Here is a 17,590-nt window from a genome sequence, read left to right as displayed (position 1 = left end):
CTATCATTAGAAGGAACTAACACTAGATGCTGCCCAGTTTAGTCAGCCTATCTTACAATCTAAAAGTCTAATGATTGTTATTGAAATTTTTTATTATGTTGTATTTTAAACCTTTTTCTTGCATTTAAAACAACCTGGTACAACGCTTTGCACGTCATGGAAAGTTTCAAATGCAAGGTTAAAAAAAATCAAAAGTATTTCAAAATTCAGCTCCCATCCATGCATTCAATTTCTATCTTTATCCACTGGACGGTCAGGAAAATTCAGCTTTTCAGGAAAAAAAAAAACCCACAAACCATTCTGCAAAGCGATATCTAGAAGAACTCAAAACTCAAGGACTGAAAAGGGAATTCAAGTGAACGTGCTGCGATGCACGAGACGCGCTCAAGTGTCCACTCATCACAACTGTAACGTGAAAAATGTCTGATTGCTTGCCTTTATTATTCCTGCTGTTTGGAATTAGTGGGATCTCTTGCTGGAGATCCAATATTGTGGCGAGAAATACAATCACCTTGGTCTTGCTTCAAACGACAGCTAGAGGGAAGATGCTGTAGTTTCAGCTGACTGACACAAAAGTAAAATTTTTCAACACGTGCTATCAAGGTAACGCTGAAGTATTCCATTTATTTGTCCTATTTTACAAAACTATCCAAAGCAAGTGATCGTGTCTAATGGTACGACTGGGGATGGTTTCTGTCGAGATAGTTCTCTCCCTTCTGCTCGTCACTCCTTTCAACTTGTATCAAGTTTCAGTTCACTGTTGATGTTTCGCTCAAAGTTCGGCTCCCTTGTTTCCTAACAACACTTCATATTTTGACGAGATTAAAATGAGCGCCCTCTTCTATACAGAGGGCACTGTGGAGTTGCAAAGCTCATTTGCAGGGCAGCTGACTTCACTTAATTCATAAAATATTGACCTCCACAGCAAATGTGTCTTCCTCAAGGTGCTCAAGTTTCTAAGCATGCTGCAGAATGAAAGATACTATTTTTACGTACTGTACTATACTATAGTATGAAAGACGTGTGGTGACATTTTCGTGACTTGCGGTGCACAATGAATCTGTGGCTTTACCTGAGCCGTGATCACTGCCGGCACGTTTCTGTGGTAAACTCCCAAAAAGGCCAGTGACGTCTTCCCCGAAGATCTTGTCACAGTTCTCTATTACGAACTGCACAACGCTGGAGACCTGAAAGAAATCAGTGTTAGTTGTTATACTGTAGTGGTCACCACTGTACAGATATGAGCTCCCTGCATTCAAGGTTCTTCTTCAGCAAAAACTACCGGCTCATTTCTCACACCAGTTCTGACTGATGTGAACTGCGTGAATCATGACTGGGACGATTCCTTTCTGTTCATTCATAAGCTACCCAATATCTGTTCCTGAATCCTGAAGACGGAGTACAACTTTACTGTATATTCTTCCTGTGAATGTGAGGACATCTAAAAACCTTAATAATTGGCCAACATATTACAGGACAAGGCTTTTCTTAAAGAAAAAATCTAGTGTTTTAAATGTGCTGGTAAACTTTAGTGGAAAACTCTTATAAAAATACTAAAAATTCTTGGCAGAATGCAACTGAAAAAGGAGTGTTGTCCCGCATCTTTTAAGAGTCATAATAACACCAGTATTTTCTTGACATGTAGCACTAAATAAATGATGTACAGTAAATACCACAAATACTATCCTTCTTTTTAAAATTACAGACCCCCTCATCAAACTTTGAAATCTCAGATCATGTTACTGTCTTGAAACACTTTATATACTGTATTCTGAGAGGCATGAAAAAAGAGGCCTAATCTATTGGAAGTATTCTTCATTGTTAACTCCAACACACCTGCAAAAGGAATGTATTTATATATGCCTCTTTATTCAGGCCACCATTCCACAGAGAACCATTATATAGTCAGACATGCTGTCTTGTTACAGATTTATGAAAGTAACTAGCTGATGTTAGTAACCTTCTATTTTCAATTTAGTGATGTATAATTCGGCTCTTCAAATGTTTCTTCCATAACTTGTCACAGTGATTTGTATTTTCAAACACCGTTTCATGGTTTTGACTTGGAAACAGTTTTTACACATCAATGTCAAAGAAATCACTTGTTGTTCTGATTTTTCTCTTCTCTTTTTCCTGTTGTTAATCGTCTTCCTTCTTTGCAAGAACATCACATGTAGTAAACCCTTTGTCACAAAACAGTATCTCATACACACGTTAGATATTTTAATAATGCATTATTGATGAAGAAGGATCCCCTGAAATGTGCAGTCTATGAAAAAGATGGTCTTTCTAATGGCCTCACGTATTTTACAACAGCTTTGCTTTTCTGTGATTAGTCAAAGCCATAATCTCAGTACAGTCGTGTTTTAAAATACTATCCAATCACAATCATTAAAACTACTATTTTTCAAATGCCATTAACACTTTTAGGAGTATAAGATCCTATTTCACAGTAAAGTATCAAGATTCAAAAGCTTTTTAAAGGACAGATGTCAAGCTTCAGACAATAGTGAAGGTCTAGCAGACACAAAGCGCATTTCATTAACCTGGGACTCCCAAGTAGCCCAGGTTCACTATAACAATATTTAAAATGAATATAAAACAAATAAATAAGACTTCTGATGTTTTATGTTTCAATCAAAATAATTGAAAACCAGAGAAATATTTAAGTCTCTGGCCGCTGTGTGTCCTCAAGAAACATAGTTGGATCATATTTCCCAACTATAAACATTTCCTGTTTTTTTTTCAAATTGGAATATTCTAAAAAATGTGCAAAACTGTTTTACATTGAATTTATGAGAGGAGCAGTGTCCTCAGGAATGCAAAGGAAACCTTTTAATAGCTTTATATGGGTCTGAATTTCAAATTCCACAAAAATGTAAACAGTCTTCGGCGTGCAATAAAAAAGAAGAACGCTCTGTGACAAGTCTCTGGGCGAATGACGCAAATGCACTGCAGTCCTATCAGCGTAAGTCTTAAATTTGTAAAAACGATACACAGTGGATGTATCTTTCCTAAATCAACCAATTATCATAAATGACCTTGACTGCAAAAGAAAAGGCTTAAAACAAAAAAAACAGCCTAAGCTTTAAAATATAAAAAAGAATGTTCACAAAAAACAGTCGGACATATACAGTACTCTTTTGCAGAACTGCAGTCTGTTAGCCTGTTTGTATACATCTTAATTTTACATCTAGCACTCTCTATAGTGATACCAGGGCTCTGTGCCCTCATTTGATCAATGAAATTACCACCACAGCTACAAACTTTGCAAACTGACAGGCACACAGAAACATGTTCACTTCATACCGTCCCAGCCGCTGCCGGATCGGCTCCCTGTACTGTGCGTGTTAAAAGTCGAGGGTTTACTTTAGACTTGATTAAATGGGTTTAAAACTGTTTTTGAAGGCAGCGTGATGGCGGGGGATGTTCTACGGCCACATACAGACAAAAATACTCCATCTCTAAATTCTCACCTTCTTGGTTCCCTCGCTTTCGCCCTCCGGGCTGGCTGGCGCAGGAGCCCAAAGCATGCTGGGAGCGATGCACACGGCCAGGTTGAACGCATTCATCTGATTCTCTGCAGAGTTCTTCTCGATGCAGTGAAGGACTCCGAACAGGTGCCTTAACAGGAGCGTGTTTTCTTTTGGGAGTTCTTCCATGAGGCTACAGAATAACAACACACACCGCTTAACACGTGCCCTGCCCATCTTGAGCAAATCTCCACACACACACACACAAACAAAAAAAAATGTTTGGTAACACCCAATCCTTAGTGGCAGTCCACATTCGAGCAGCCTAAGAAAATGAAGCTTTTTCTGCATTTTTATTTTTGCAACAACGGCTTCAGACTTCGACGCATGCTCCTCAGACTCTTGCCTGTGTGGTATCTAGACCTGGCTAGACGAGCGGCGTGTCTGTGGAGAGGGATTCCTCTGTGCGGTTACCTCTGCGTGGCCCGGATCCTCTGCTCGTCACTCCCCTGGTCCATCACGCTGACCCACTTGTCGTAGAGCTCTAGCGACAGCAGGCTGCCGGGAATGTTGCGCAGGAAGTCCTGTGGGATGGGGAACGGCCATGTGTGACACTCAGCATTCTCAATCCCACGGCTTACACCACCGTCAGGGCAGCAGGAGGACGTGACTACGGCAACGGACACGCTCTCACTCTGACACGCAAGACTGCACTGCGTGTGGCTGCTGGAGAGGAGGCCATACTAAGACACCGGCTGAGGAAGAGCATTGCCAGCGTATTCGGTGAAACGAGTGGAAAACACACGAGTTACTCCACTGCGTGGTGTGGAAAGGGAAGATGAGCAACACAGCAGACTGGCAGCAGGACTCCATTGTGTCCACTTAATGCGTTGCAATCCTATTGCCAAGATTACATTTGTGAGCTTTTTTTTTTCTGATTACTTCAGATACGCCCAAACTAACGATCTCCTAGACGAGCAATAAATAATGAATAAAGTTGTTGTAAGCACTTTCCGTCTTCTTAAAGAGCTTTGCCACCCACAATATAGCACAACAAACAAGTGATTTATTAAAAGCCAAATACCAGAAACGTCCAGTGTGATATACGGAATGCTAGAGGCTGCTGCAGGCATGGATGAAGCAGAGCCACCCAGAAGCTATACAGCTATAAAGGGTAAGATGCTGCAAGTTAGCGAGTTCAGAAAGGATGAAGTTTGTCTTTGATTTCCTTTATATGTAAGTAAATATTTTAAACAAAATTATTATTCTCCAACACTCTTTCTTTAGAAGATGTTTCAGCAAACGTATCACAGAGCACACTAAATTTAATTGGGCAGGAATTACAAACTGCCCCCTTTTTTTAGGAATTTTATGGTATACTAGCATAACATTTCACAGTGTTTCCAACAGAAAATATCATATCAATATAGTGACTGTAGTTTTTCAGACGTTGTTCAGTTCTTTTGTTGGCAAAAATGTACAGCAGATGCCAGTATATAAAAATGAAAATACAGCTGCTAGTAACTGTCCATAATGTTGTAACTACAACATTTAATCTTGCACTCTTTCCAGTCTGTCCTTCACACAAACCAGTGCCGCAGGGTGAAAACGCAGTCTGTCACCTTGAACACGGCTGCTGTCACGAATATGGACTCGCAGCTCAAGAGCACTTCCTCTCCCGAGTTCAGCTTGTCCCTCAGTTCGCGGCAGGCCCTGGCGTTGGCCGAGCGGCGGAGAATGCCTCTCGTGAACGGCCCCTCTTGAAACAGGAAGCACAGCATGTCCTTCAAGGGAAGAGAGAGACAAGGATCCCACAGAACTTAACACCTCTCAGGCCAGTGACTGGTGCTTATCGCAACGAACTATGACCTTCATATACCGTCAATGACATACAGCAGTGTTAAACACTTTCCTGTTATTTCTTAAGTTGACTTGCCGAGTCTGCAAAGACTGAGAAATACAGTAGACTGTATTAACAAACCCTCTAACGGTAATGAAACACTAAGCCAAATGAAATGCTGTACAACCTGGCAGCTTCGATACAATCGTACTGGGAAGAATCCTCTGTTCCCTCCCAGACTCCTGAAGCCTTCTTACCATGACTGGCTTGGGCAGGCTGCCGTCCTCGCAGACGGCACTCAGGGGGAGACCGAACAGCCTCCCGGGGCTGGGTGAGGTGGGAGACACAGGCAGGGTGTCAAGCTGGGTAGCAGAGCCGCGCCAGAAGGCCCAGTTTATAATCGACCTCTTCCTCTTCAAGGGCTTTTGGCTGGGCTCTAAAGGGAAAGAGGAAAAAGGCGGTTTTCATCTGGGGGAGCGACACACACACACACACACACACACACACACACACGCACGCATTCTACAGCCGTAATGTTACCATTTGGTTTCCAGAATGTGCCGTGTCTTTGGAGAATAAGACAAGCCTTCTGTTTGTCTGCTTGTCTGTGTTTGGCAGTAGGAAGGGAATCCGCAGCACAGAGAAGCTAAAGCCAGTAAACACCCGGCCGCTGAGACGTATTTCCACGTGAAGGAAAGGAGATCTGCTGATGGGAGACGCTGGCTCACACATGCCGTTCAATACCGAATCCTACGTCATTTCAAGCGACCTTATTTCCACCTCTGTGCATGGTGCCAGCCTAGGTTATTAAAAGAAAATGTTGTATTTTGACGCTTTGAGGCTGTGGTGCTTTTCTAACTGCCTTACTGTAAGTACCGCATTTTGTTCACCCATGCATTTTACTGGGATACACAGTGCATGATTTAGACATCTAAACATGACCTCACCGCCCGTGTGCTCACAAAATCATCTTGCACATACTGTGAACATCTTTCCGCCACTCGTGAGATGTGAGCTCTATGTGCACATAAAAACATCTATGCTCTATTCCAATTCCTGCACATCGCACTTGCATGCCCTGTACGAACCCCTGCAGAAAGTCAAGAGAAACCTAAAAATGTACTAAGATGTTAATAAATAAAAAAATAATTGCAATTGTATGTAATTCAATATCGTACACTTAGAAGAATTTCAGCCCAGGGTTAAAGCTTTATCATTAGAGAGCCACATGTCTACTGGAACAGTCATCAACAGAATCTGACTGCAGTTCTTTCTCTCTCTGTCGGTGACCTCGAACACGTGATCAGTCTTCATCAGGGCGGCTGAGTGAGGGAGACTTACCTGTTAGCTGCTGGCATGTGGCCGCATGGCTGGACTTCAGAATGAAATGGCACGGTGCCTCCGAAGGCAGCTGCTCCAGGAGCAGAGCCCCCTGCAGGTCTGGAGGGGAAGTGGCACCCCTGCCTCCCGCTGTGGGTGACTGGGACATGGGCTCTCGAATGTGACTCATTCTGATACTGAATGGATATTCGTGTCCTGTGAGGGGAGAGAGAGGGAGGGAGACTGACGCCCTGTCGAAAATCCATCCCCGCTGTCCAAACAACCACACAACAGGAATCGGAATCACCAGCGAATCACAAACCATACGATACAAGAGGAAAGTATGGGAAAGTGGATTTAAGCACGAAAAGAGGGGACACTTATCTACAAAAAGGGTTGTGGAAGTCTGGAACACACCCACAGAAGTGTATTCTTGCAACCAGTGATCTGGCTAGCTAGCATCATGAAAAGGATCCTGTAACATTTCTAAAGTTCTCCTGCAGACTCACCAATCAGGGGATAAGGTGCATTCTCCTTGCTTGAGCTCACCCACAGCCGGTAGTCTTTCACACAGCCCTGTCAGGGAAAAAGAGGAAAAGAAATGTGAGGCTCACTTCAACACCTCAGATCAAGAGTGGCCCCAACACCCAGCCGAGAGGCTCTCCTCACGTTGCAGCCCAGACAGAAGATGTTACCTGAACGTATCTGAGCCGTGTGGTGGCTCCGTGAAGTTGGCTGGAGCACACAGCTAAAGAACGATCTGCTTGCCATTTCAGGCTTGTATATACTGAACCTGATCTTACCAGGCCCTTCAGAAACACCGAGTGCCTGGTTTGTTTCAATGCACTGCAAACATGGAAGGGGGCCGCTGCAATCAGAAGTGAGCTTGTTGAGGTATTTCAGGGGGATCTTAACATTTACCAATTAATAGCAAGGTGGTATCGAGGCTGTTAACGAAAAAGGGGAGAGAGGACAAAAGAGAGCGAAAGAGAAGGAGAGAGAGAGGGAGGAAAAAACCCACCGAAATTCCGAACTGCTGCAGCGCCGTCTTGATGACCTCAGTGGCCGAGTCGGTGTTGCTGACTGCTAGAGTCTTGGACTGAGGGAGGGGGAGAAACGAAGGAAAAAGGAAAACGACAAAACAAATTAACACTCAAAACACGTGAAGCTTGGATTCACACACTAACAAGGCACATGACAAGAAAGGAAGATCACCTGTACAAAAAGGCTATGGAATCACCAGCTCAGAGAAAAACTGTTGTCCAACCCCAACAAATCACAAAGGAACCCTGGCTTCTCCCGGAGAGTTATGTCCAGTCTCTAATATCCACACGTATGCTCCAGTAAATTTCCTTTTTCACAGCGACCACTCTGTATAATCATTACCCACATTACTGCATTTAATCTGTTCATTTCACATTCTGTGCCTTTTTTTCTAATCTTCTTAAATGTAGAAATCAACAAATGGACGTGAATTTAGTTTTTTTAACAACGTATTTGACTTTATAAGGGAATATCAAAAACTGATTTGAAGTTGCAGTTCTAAATATAAAATATACCCGTCAGATACAGGATCATTGTCATCATCAATCATACAAATAAGTATAAATAATACGAAAAATATTACATAACATATTGCAAACAATTGCATTGAGAGTAGTGCTATTACCTACTGTATTTAATTTGTTCAGTAATTTTACAACTGCTGTGTACTCTACTGGGAAAAATTTGAAGAGCTTTTTAAGAACTATGCCTTCCAAGCCGCTCAGAACTATATGGAAATCTGTGATTTGTTTTATAGCGAAAGCCTGCAATGATGGGGAAATGCTGTTCTACTGTTTCACTTCCAGTATTGCAGACTTGGATTATGTTGGGAAAGTACGGTTATTTTTCAAGTCACCCTAGGGGCTGAAGAGCAAGGAACAGATCAAGAGCAGATCGCCAGATTCTGTAGGCAACCTTTCCATCTGCTGCTCACCCTTGGAAAAAGCTCAAAAGCACCTGGCCTTGGTGACAGACTGGGCAGTTTGGGGGCAGTTCTGGCCTAATATTGTACAAGCCTTTCCCGATAATCAGGAGACAGTCGAGCGAGTGGATTTCTTCAGGCTGAATGAGCACATTCCCCCTCAGTACAGATTAAGGGGTTTTAAGAGGTCAGTAGCCACAAAAGAGTCACAACCAGCAAAGGGTTCATTGTTGCGGCTGTGCAGGTGAAAATCTTATGATTTCTTTACCAAGAACCAAGCAAGCAAAAAGCTCTATGTAGACTTCAGCTTGCTCAAACCAATATAGGATTTACTGCAGATACAATACAGGCAAACACAAATGTGGATATCATTTTTACATCAAACTAAATTCAAAAACTAAAAATGATGAAAATAAACTGTGTGCTCTTACTTGCATATTTCTAAAGGTTGGGTAAAGTCAATATCACTTCTATGTACTTACATACACGCAGTTTCCGATGTCTTTAGGAAAAATTTTTAAAGGGATTGTTTTAGGATCGTCTTTTTCTTTTTCTTCTTTGATTCGGCTATTGGGAAAAAAACATACAGATGTATTTGTTATGAACTGAACACTCTTTGAGCGTGCAAGATATCAAACCTACATACTGTACACTTAACCAGCAAATACACAAATCACCAGCACATTCATCAGTGGCGTCTGATCACTCAGAATTCATGCACAGAACATTTTTTTTGTTAGTGTTACATACTCATTTGAAATGACATTACCTCATCATAAAGGAAAGCCATTTTTCCTTCTGTTCTGTGGAACTGAAAAAAAGAATACTGAGGTTATAACAGCAGAATACTTAAAGATAAAATAACTTTTGTGCTTACATACTGCATATTCATACTGTACAAATCTTTAGTCTTCATAATTTTTTGAACAGATACAAAAATAATGTTCTTGTACAGGCATAAAATAATCTTTCCTAGCCTTTTCACTAACAGTTCTTTTGGCACTTCAAATAATGATTTTGCTGTTAGTACTGTACATCACAGATTTTAAACACAATATGTTAGATTAATTCCCCTCTTATGAATGTCTAATACCAGTCTGCAAACACAGTTCTGTCTGGTGTCTTGAGGTAAGATCGGGCTTACTTTAAGGACTGCCTTCTCTCCCTGTTCAAAATGTGCACTAAGTTGAGGGGAGGAGAGTCAGTGTCATGCTTGTCACTGCAAATGAGTGGCGGGGAATATTCACATCATAGCAGGCCGCTTGTCATGCAGTGCCGGTTACCACAGTAGTTAATTCAACAGGAGTCTCGTACCACCTGGAGGCAGTTATCCACCAGGCCTGCCTCAGGTGGTTGAAGACTATATACAGTAAGCTGTGATCTGGCAGTGATCAGGAACTCTGTCATAGGGTCCATCTCCAGCTTTGCCCTGAATTCTGGAGTTCTATCTGTGTTTGCTCCCTGCATTCTGGACCGTGCTTTGCCTTCACTCTCTTTACTCTCTGGACTCTCCTCTGGTGCTCTGTATTCTGTCTCTTGGTTTTGAGCTTTGCTTGTCCCTGTTTACAGCTCTGGATTGCATTTGCCTGGACCGCGCTTGCCTGGTCAGTCTCCATGGCCTGGCTGCCAACACCGTGCTGCTCACTCACTGCTGGGTGCCTGCTCTTGGGTGCATTTTCCAAAAACATGTTGCTGCTTTACCACCTCCAGCAGCGATGCATTATACTCAGTAACTTATTTCAAAGGAAAAAGCAACCTATTAACTTTCTGCATTACATGAACAACTCAAGAGAAATACATATATACAGTACATACTGTACCATTTGAACTATACCATATCAAAGCAGACTCCCACCTGAACGTGGCCACGCAGTTCGTGGTTGGCCAGCCCAAGACAAACGAGCGCTCAGGGCTGGTACTGCCCTCACACACCTCCTCCGTGCAGGACGCTATCCACATCTCGCTGAGACGGACACGATTCTTCAGCTTGAAGTGTGAGGTGGACCTGCAAACAGCAGTCCGGCTTTATCACATAACGCTGACAATAAGTGAGCCAAACTCAAGAGAAGCGAAGGTTCTGTCTTTCAAAAGAAGTGGACTTTGCAGGAGTTCTCTTAGACTTAGAATGGATAGGAAAATAGCTATGAGAGTAGCTATGATTGATATGATACACAAAAAGTAAACCAGTGCACCTGTGTAGCGGGACTATTGAAATTCATGCTTCTCTTTATTGTCAATTGTTAGACAAAAAAACAAAACAAAAATCCTCTTCATATTCTTTCTTTCACATTGTTCAAGTCACTCTCAACCCAGTGCTTCTCTGCAGGTCCTTTAAACAGAGGCACCTGATCGTCGCTGATGAACATCACTAGGGAGTGTATCTGCCTGCTCCAGGCCCACAAGGGCAGTGCGATATCTGAGCACAGGTCACACTGTCCAGGTAACAGCCGAAGGTTTTCTCCAGTGAGAGTCAAGTGAGACACATAGCAGGTTACTGCTGAAGACACCTTAGAAACAACACCAGCAAACATTATGAATGTTTTCTATCCCACACCTGTGCTTTGCATTCAGTTACACTGTAGCAGACCTAAGTTCTTATTCTTCTGAGCAACCTGAACAATCAATTACAGCATTACTGCACGTGCAACTCAGTGTGCACTTGTGCCATTCTCATATAGCACTGCGTTTACAACAGTAAAGGTTTAGCATCAAACTCATAAACAGCAACCTTGGAGCCAGGAGTGCTGTGAAATTGTGTGTGTTGTACAGTATGTTTTTCATGACATTTACAGTGTAATAAAACGGACAACGCAACATTAAAGGACCAAACAGGTAGTTACGAAATAGTATAACAGCTTTAGAGTCTGAGACATAAACTTTGACACTTGTTATGGCAACACGCAGAGAGCTGTTTGCATCGTCTGAAAACATTTAGTATCTGTGGGAGACTCCTGACAGAAGTTCAATACTTTGTGTGTTGTTTTTCCCTTCTGATTTTCATCCTGATTAATGGAGGCACAAAGAGACCAGGGGAGTATGTTTAAAACTAATGTCAGATGATGAGTAGGTGGTTCCGTGATTCCCAGTCAGCGCACACTGAACAGGCTAGGGGTCAAGTGGCCTTTACAGACCAGCGAAACATCAGCCTTCTGAAAGAGCATCTGCACTGAGCCCTGTTTGAGGACTAGGCAAAATCCGATCCAAACAAAACCCTGTTGTTTGAAAATCATATATGCTAGATATATATCGATATGATCTCTGTTGGACAGGACCTCTTCCGCAAGTGTACATGTACTTCAACATGTTCTTAAACATCGAACAGATTGATTACTATTTCATTTTGTAGCACATGACAGAGCTCTTGAAATGCACATGTGCTTTGAAACTCTCATAATCACTTTGCAGATCTTACTCTGTTTTTGTTCATTTTTTATTCTTCTCGGCGTGTTGCGACGCTGTTTTTTTACCAGTTGTATTTGGAATGTTTTGTGTGCTGCAACGCGTGCTGCCCTGGGTGGGGTGAATAAAATCTTTAGAATTGAATATAGAAAATTCAGCTTGCTGATGGCTCAAGGTCACAGCAGTCTGGTACATAGTAGCAGCCCCGAGCAGGATTTGCTGCTCTTTACAAAAACAGAAGAAAAGGATATGATTCGCGCTCATCTCAGTAACCTGCAGTCTGTAACGTGATTCTGCAAGCTCCGCAGAAACTGAAGCACTGAGTCCTCTCTGACAGCACTGATACAAAGTCCAAAGTCCTCTTCTGTTGAAGCGAAGGAGTTTGACGACTTGTTTTACAGAGTCCAAACCTCAGAAGCAACTATTCCATAATTAAACTAAAGTCTTAACTCTACACTATGTTTTAAATAATGGATTTTTATTTCACACAACAGCTCCAGTTTCACATGGTCACAGCTACTTTGTATCTAGAATGGGAATTTTGTCAAACGTACTTGGACTTTGCGATGACCAGAATGTCATTGAAGAGGAAGAGGTGTCTCTCCTGTGTCTGCAGTCCGGTCTTCAGCTGGACATGTCCATCCATAACAAACACTCGTCCCGGAGAGAGGAAGGACTGGACCAGGGGACAGCTGTCTGGACTGATGGGAGACAGGCAGCTTTCCCTAAAAAAAGGCCCAGAAGATAGCAAACGTAAATATTGTGCTATAAAAAAGCAACCGATGAACATTTGACACCATTGATAGAAGCACCTAGTGCTCAGAGCATGACGATTTTAAAAGAAAGCTCTCCACAATTTTTTACTTTTTTACTAAGTCCTGAAAGGATCAAATCAAAAAGAAATCTTTCTTTTTATTCATTATTAATTTGATACAGAAACCACTGTCACTTTAAAGAAAGCATTTTTTCCACATCACATTCCAACTTTGTATGTCCTGTGGTTCTTGGTAGCTTTTATTTCTCAGTACATTTTATCCCATCATTTGTCAGTAAATGTATTTTCTGAACATACATTTATGTAGTTCTAAATAGTTTTTTTGAATAGGTTTTTGCCTTCAAACACGTAGTGCGACATACATATTCCTCCTTTATACACTAGCTTGCTCTTACTGTATCTTTGGGAAAAGTTTTAATGAAATGCAGCCTAAACTCGCATCTCATGCACAAGCTGTTCAAAAACTGGGAAGATGCAAAGTAATAAAAAAGTCTAGGTGAAATTACAAAGCGTCACTAAATGAAGATTATGCATCAGTAAGAGCATACTGAACAGTACCTGTTGATAATATTTCTATACTGTAAAATGCTTTTCTCAAAAAAATATAATTTTATAAAAATTACACAGAACATATTCATTCCTTCATCCAGACATCCAATGTCCTTGTCCTTGCAGACCTCACTGAGAAACCGAATGAATGAAACAGAGTATTTCACAGAGATTAGTTAATGTAAGTATATAATTTATGCTGAATTTTTACACAGATTTATAGCTACAGTATGTTGTTTGTTCAGCACCTTTTGGAGAGCAGTGAAAACTCTTGTGCAATGGCCACGAAACAGGGTGATTTAAGAAAGTAGGTGACAAGAGTAACAGTGTTGCTCTAACAAGGTTATTTCCATTGCAGGGGTTGACTGGTAATCCTTTTATACAGTATATATAGAAAGTCTATCCATGATTCCCAGCTTTATCCAAGGCTCAGGTGTGTTTCAGGGTCTGAGCCTTTAATCATGTGCAACACCTACAGCAGACAATGTTGTCTGTGTGCAACAGGGGTGAGAGAGAAGCCCAAAAACACGGCACTGAATAAAAAACTATATTTTCAATGTAGGTCTTAAATCAAGTTTGATAAAAATAGTTTCTGTATTGCTCAAAGAATGTTCTAGACCAGCAATTTCTAACTTCAGTCCTGTGGGCCTGGAAGCCGGAAGGTTTTCTGTGTCTCGGTTGGTTATAAACAGCTAAAAACAACACAGTATCTGAGAAACAAGCGCTAAACCTCATGATACATTTTTCATGAATTAACAGTTAATTCCTGTCAATGTATTTTGTATTTTGAGATGAATGTGAATGAACGCTGGTCAGCTTCTTTCATCAAGCTGGATGGTTACGTGCAGGATAAAAGTAAGGCTTCTAAAAAAGATTCTTTTAAAGACCCGTGTTTTTGCGAGGGGTGGAAATCGATTTTCCTAGAAACCGGGGATGTGGTTAGAGGATTCTAGCCTTTCCTGTTTACAGTCTGAGATATCTCCAAACACTTTCAAGTGATGAAAGAGACCCCTGGAGACTTTCTTTTAAACATTTTTTTGTATAAAGGATACAAAATATAAACAGTTGGCTCCACATTTATTCAGTCCCCTGATACAAAGTAACTGAAAGTAAGTAAAATGCAATGTCACAGTATTTGTAGCATAAATGAAAGCATGAAAAACTGTCCGACTATCAGTACTGGATATTGGAAACAAAAGTAGATAAAACAGAACTAGAAGAGCCACATGATTCCTGGTGTCAGATAATCAGAACAGATGGTCTGGTTAAGAGAACAGAGAACAGAGAGTAAGAGGAGTTGTAATCCAATCCAAAAAGGAAAAAGACAGGGTCAAACCAGGAGACTGTCTCACACTCAGCTGTGGAACAAGGACAAGAGAACTAAAAGGAAATTTAGGAAATTCATTTAGGGAATGAATAGGAATTGATTAGGAATTGGAAACTCTTAATGTACACTTGTAGACTTGTGGTTATCTGCTTCCCAACCATATGATAGAGGCCTTAACTCTGGACTTGTTTCAGAATTTGCTGGACTACAGTACATTTTCGATTCACCTTGCTCTTAACTACGAAATGAACAAGATGGGGCCCCTCTCTCACCTGCAGCTTCGCTTGTGTGCAAGATATACCTCATGATATATCTCAGAACAATCAAGGAGCAAAACCTTTCAAAACCTGAAATAAGGTACACGCATTCACTGCAAGACTGATTAAAATCACACAGCGTCTGTGTCTCAGCAGGGTGCCAGGTAACTCGTCAGTGTGAGGCTAATTAGACAGACTAACACACCCCTCAGCCCTTAATATGAACCTGTCATCATTTCTGCTTCCTTTCACAAACAGACAGATGTTTTGGAACGGGGGTTCTGGGAGGGATGAGGTCACCCTCTACCAGATGTGCATTTCTCGAGCTCTGGACTGGCCTCATGTGTTCCTGGTCAGGCCATAAAAACATCTGTAACCCGAGCCGAGGACACAGGCTGTGGACCCCAGCCAGGCTTGAACGCAACCATCACCCTCCCTTGCAAAGTGTTTCTACTTGGCAGTGTGTTTACAGACACGTTCATGTGGCTTTGGTTTCTGGTGACAAATTTGTAAGCAAGAGTAAGCACCACTTACTGCACATGTTCCACGCCCATGTGTTGCCACTGGACTGGTCGTTGCCATGGAAATCAGTGGTAGGGTTTAATTTTATACAAAAGAGGCAGAAGGGATACTAGAAGCACATAAGATAAACTCATTGCTGGGGCCTGATGGTATTTTAATAATTGCGTTCAAGGAAAATGATATTATTCAATTTCATAGGTCACTTACAAAACCCTTCCAGCAGTTTGTCGAAAAGGGTCACACCATTCGACTGGAGTATTGGAATGCCCAGTCATATAAAAGGTGACAAAAACAATTACATGTCTTATTTCCATTAAATGCAACATTATGCTACAATGATAATCAGAATTAAAGTAGAGGATCACCTATAATGGAATTATCAAGGGTAGGTTTTCCATAACTAACTCATTAGAGTTCTTCGACCAAGCAAAACAATAATGGATACAGAGCTTGCAAAATGAGGTATGTAGAGTTTTCAGAAGGCTTCTGCTAAAGCGCCGACCAAAAGATTAATTTTTCAATTTCAGGAAGTAGGTTTCCAAGTACTCAGATTAAAAGCTGGTCAACTGATTAATGGACAGTGGTAATCAGCTGAGCACCACAGGCATCCACACTAGGACCATGTATCTCCCAAAATAATACAAATCATCTAGACAGGCCAAATAGCAGCCTCACATCTGTATCCATTCTTGTGTTCTTATGAAAACCACCAGCTGCAAAATACCTCTCGTTAAACACCGACTCCCACCTCTGTTGAGCCAATCAGATACAGTGAAAAAACTACATTTACTTTATTTCCAAGTACATTACTGCTGGATGGGTTATGATGAGGGTGGCAGGGTGGTGCAGTGGTTAGTGCTGCCGCTTCACGGCGCTGGAGCCCTGGGCTCAAAGCTGGACCTGAAGTGCTCTCTGTCTCACCCTGTTCATGCAGTTACCCTCTGGGGGCTCCAGTTTCCTCCTACAATCCAATAGACTAAGGTATATATGTGCCTAAAAAGGAAATTTCCCTGGAGTCCACAGTCCTACAGTGACATACTGTATAGTAGACTGCATTACAGTTCTACTGATGGCTGAGGATTTACATTAACATTACAAGGGATTATTAGACACAAATAATAGTGTATTAACATTAAGAGTGCAGTGCTGGATTCACAGTGGCGATTAATCCTGAAGCTCAGGTTTGCTTTCATTTTGGAGCACTTGCTAGACAATCTTCTCTTAAGGTATGATCCGTCGTGTTACTCTAGGGTCTTTATTATTTTCTTAAGTACCCTTCAGTTGAAATGTAAGGTGAATAGCGAAACATACAGTATAATTATGAATTGAGCGCTGAGGGTTTGAAAAAGTTAGCATTTTTGTGAGTTTTAATTTCTGCTTCACCACACAACAACCAAGATTACACTGGCACAATCTAGCATTTATTCTGCAAGGTCAAAGAATGCCCTCCCTGCTCCAGCCTTCATTTTGTTAGTTAACCTTCAGCCTCATTTTCCACATGACTCCCTGTGTCTCTAGCTGAGCAAAGGGGCAGCCTTAACCAAGAGCTGGCTGCTTGCACAACCAGCAACTCAGGTCAGAGTGATTAGACTGGAGTCTGCGCATAATACCGCGGACCTTCTTTAAGAGACACAGAGATACTGTACCACAACAAGAAACGCACTTGTGCCACATGAATGAAGATTTAGCATTTTTTCTGGTTTTAACCTGTGTCAAAGTGCTGCTGTGCTGGATCTGGTGGTTGGGTCGGTAGAGAGGCTCTTGAGCAGACACAGAGCAGAGCAAAGTCTAAAGTTCTGTAGCTGTACCTTAGCAAAGCAGGTGACTGGCAGGTGCTGTGGTCTGCTTTCTCCAGAAAGACTCCCTTTGGCAGAAATATGCACCCTGAGAATGATGCTACAGGCATGAAATTTAAAATGTTAAACGGTTTGTCTTTGTGGGTGGGCCATGCACTAGAAAACATCTGAGGCCAGCAACTTGTCATTTTAATGCATGTTCAGAGATTTTTAGCAGAGAACTGGACAAGATGTATTGCTGGAGCACATATCTCTTTTATGACGTCCTCACTAGGTAAGCATAAGTGAGCCTGCATAGAAACACACTAACACCAGGCTTTGCTCAACTGCAACACAACCAAAAGGCTTTCATTCCAGATACCCAGC

The 17,590-nt window shown here is 41.8% G+C and overlaps 1 protein-coding gene across 2 annotated transcripts in view; it reads right to left on the bottom strand.

Annotated features, from left to right (window-relative positions):
• arhgap20 (Rho GTPase activating protein 20) overlaps positions 1-17,590 on the bottom strand; it is a 42,752-nt gene that overhangs the window by 4,682 nt on the left and 20,480 nt on the right. For both annotated transcript variants that reach the window (XM_088914636.1, XM_088914635.1), the window contains exons 3-14: positions 12,553-12,723; positions 10,455-10,604; positions 9,369-9,410; positions 9,082-9,166; positions 7,655-7,732; positions 7,143-7,209; positions 6,655-6,849; positions 5,571-5,749; positions 5,096-5,257; positions 3,948-4,057; positions 3,477-3,666; positions 1,073-1,187 (exon numbers count right to left, since the gene is read on the bottom strand). In XM_088914636.1, the coding sequence (XP_088770762.1) occupies positions 1,073-1,187; positions 3,477-3,666; positions 3,948-4,057; positions 5,096-5,257; positions 5,571-5,749; positions 6,655-6,849; positions 7,143-7,209; positions 7,655-7,732; positions 9,082-9,166; positions 9,369-9,410; positions 10,455-10,604; positions 12,553-12,723 (1,544 nt within the window). The remainder of the gene's footprint in view (positions 1-1,072; positions 1,188-3,476; positions 3,667-3,947; positions 4,058-5,095; positions 5,258-5,570; positions 5,750-6,654; positions 6,850-7,142; positions 7,210-7,654; positions 7,733-9,081; positions 9,167-9,368; positions 9,411-10,454; positions 10,605-12,552; positions 12,724-17,590) is intronic.

This window comes from Atractosteus spatula, chromosome 4 (assembly GCF_055471065.1).
Source record: "Atractosteus spatula isolate fAtrSpa1 chromosome 4, fAtrSpa1.hap1, whole genome shotgun sequence".
Taxonomy (NCBI): Eukaryota; Metazoa; Chordata; class Actinopteri; order Semionotiformes; family Lepisosteidae; genus Atractosteus; species Atractosteus spatula.
The sequence above is the reverse complement of the archived record's forward strand: the minus strand, read 5'-3'. Positions and strand labels throughout refer to the sequence as shown.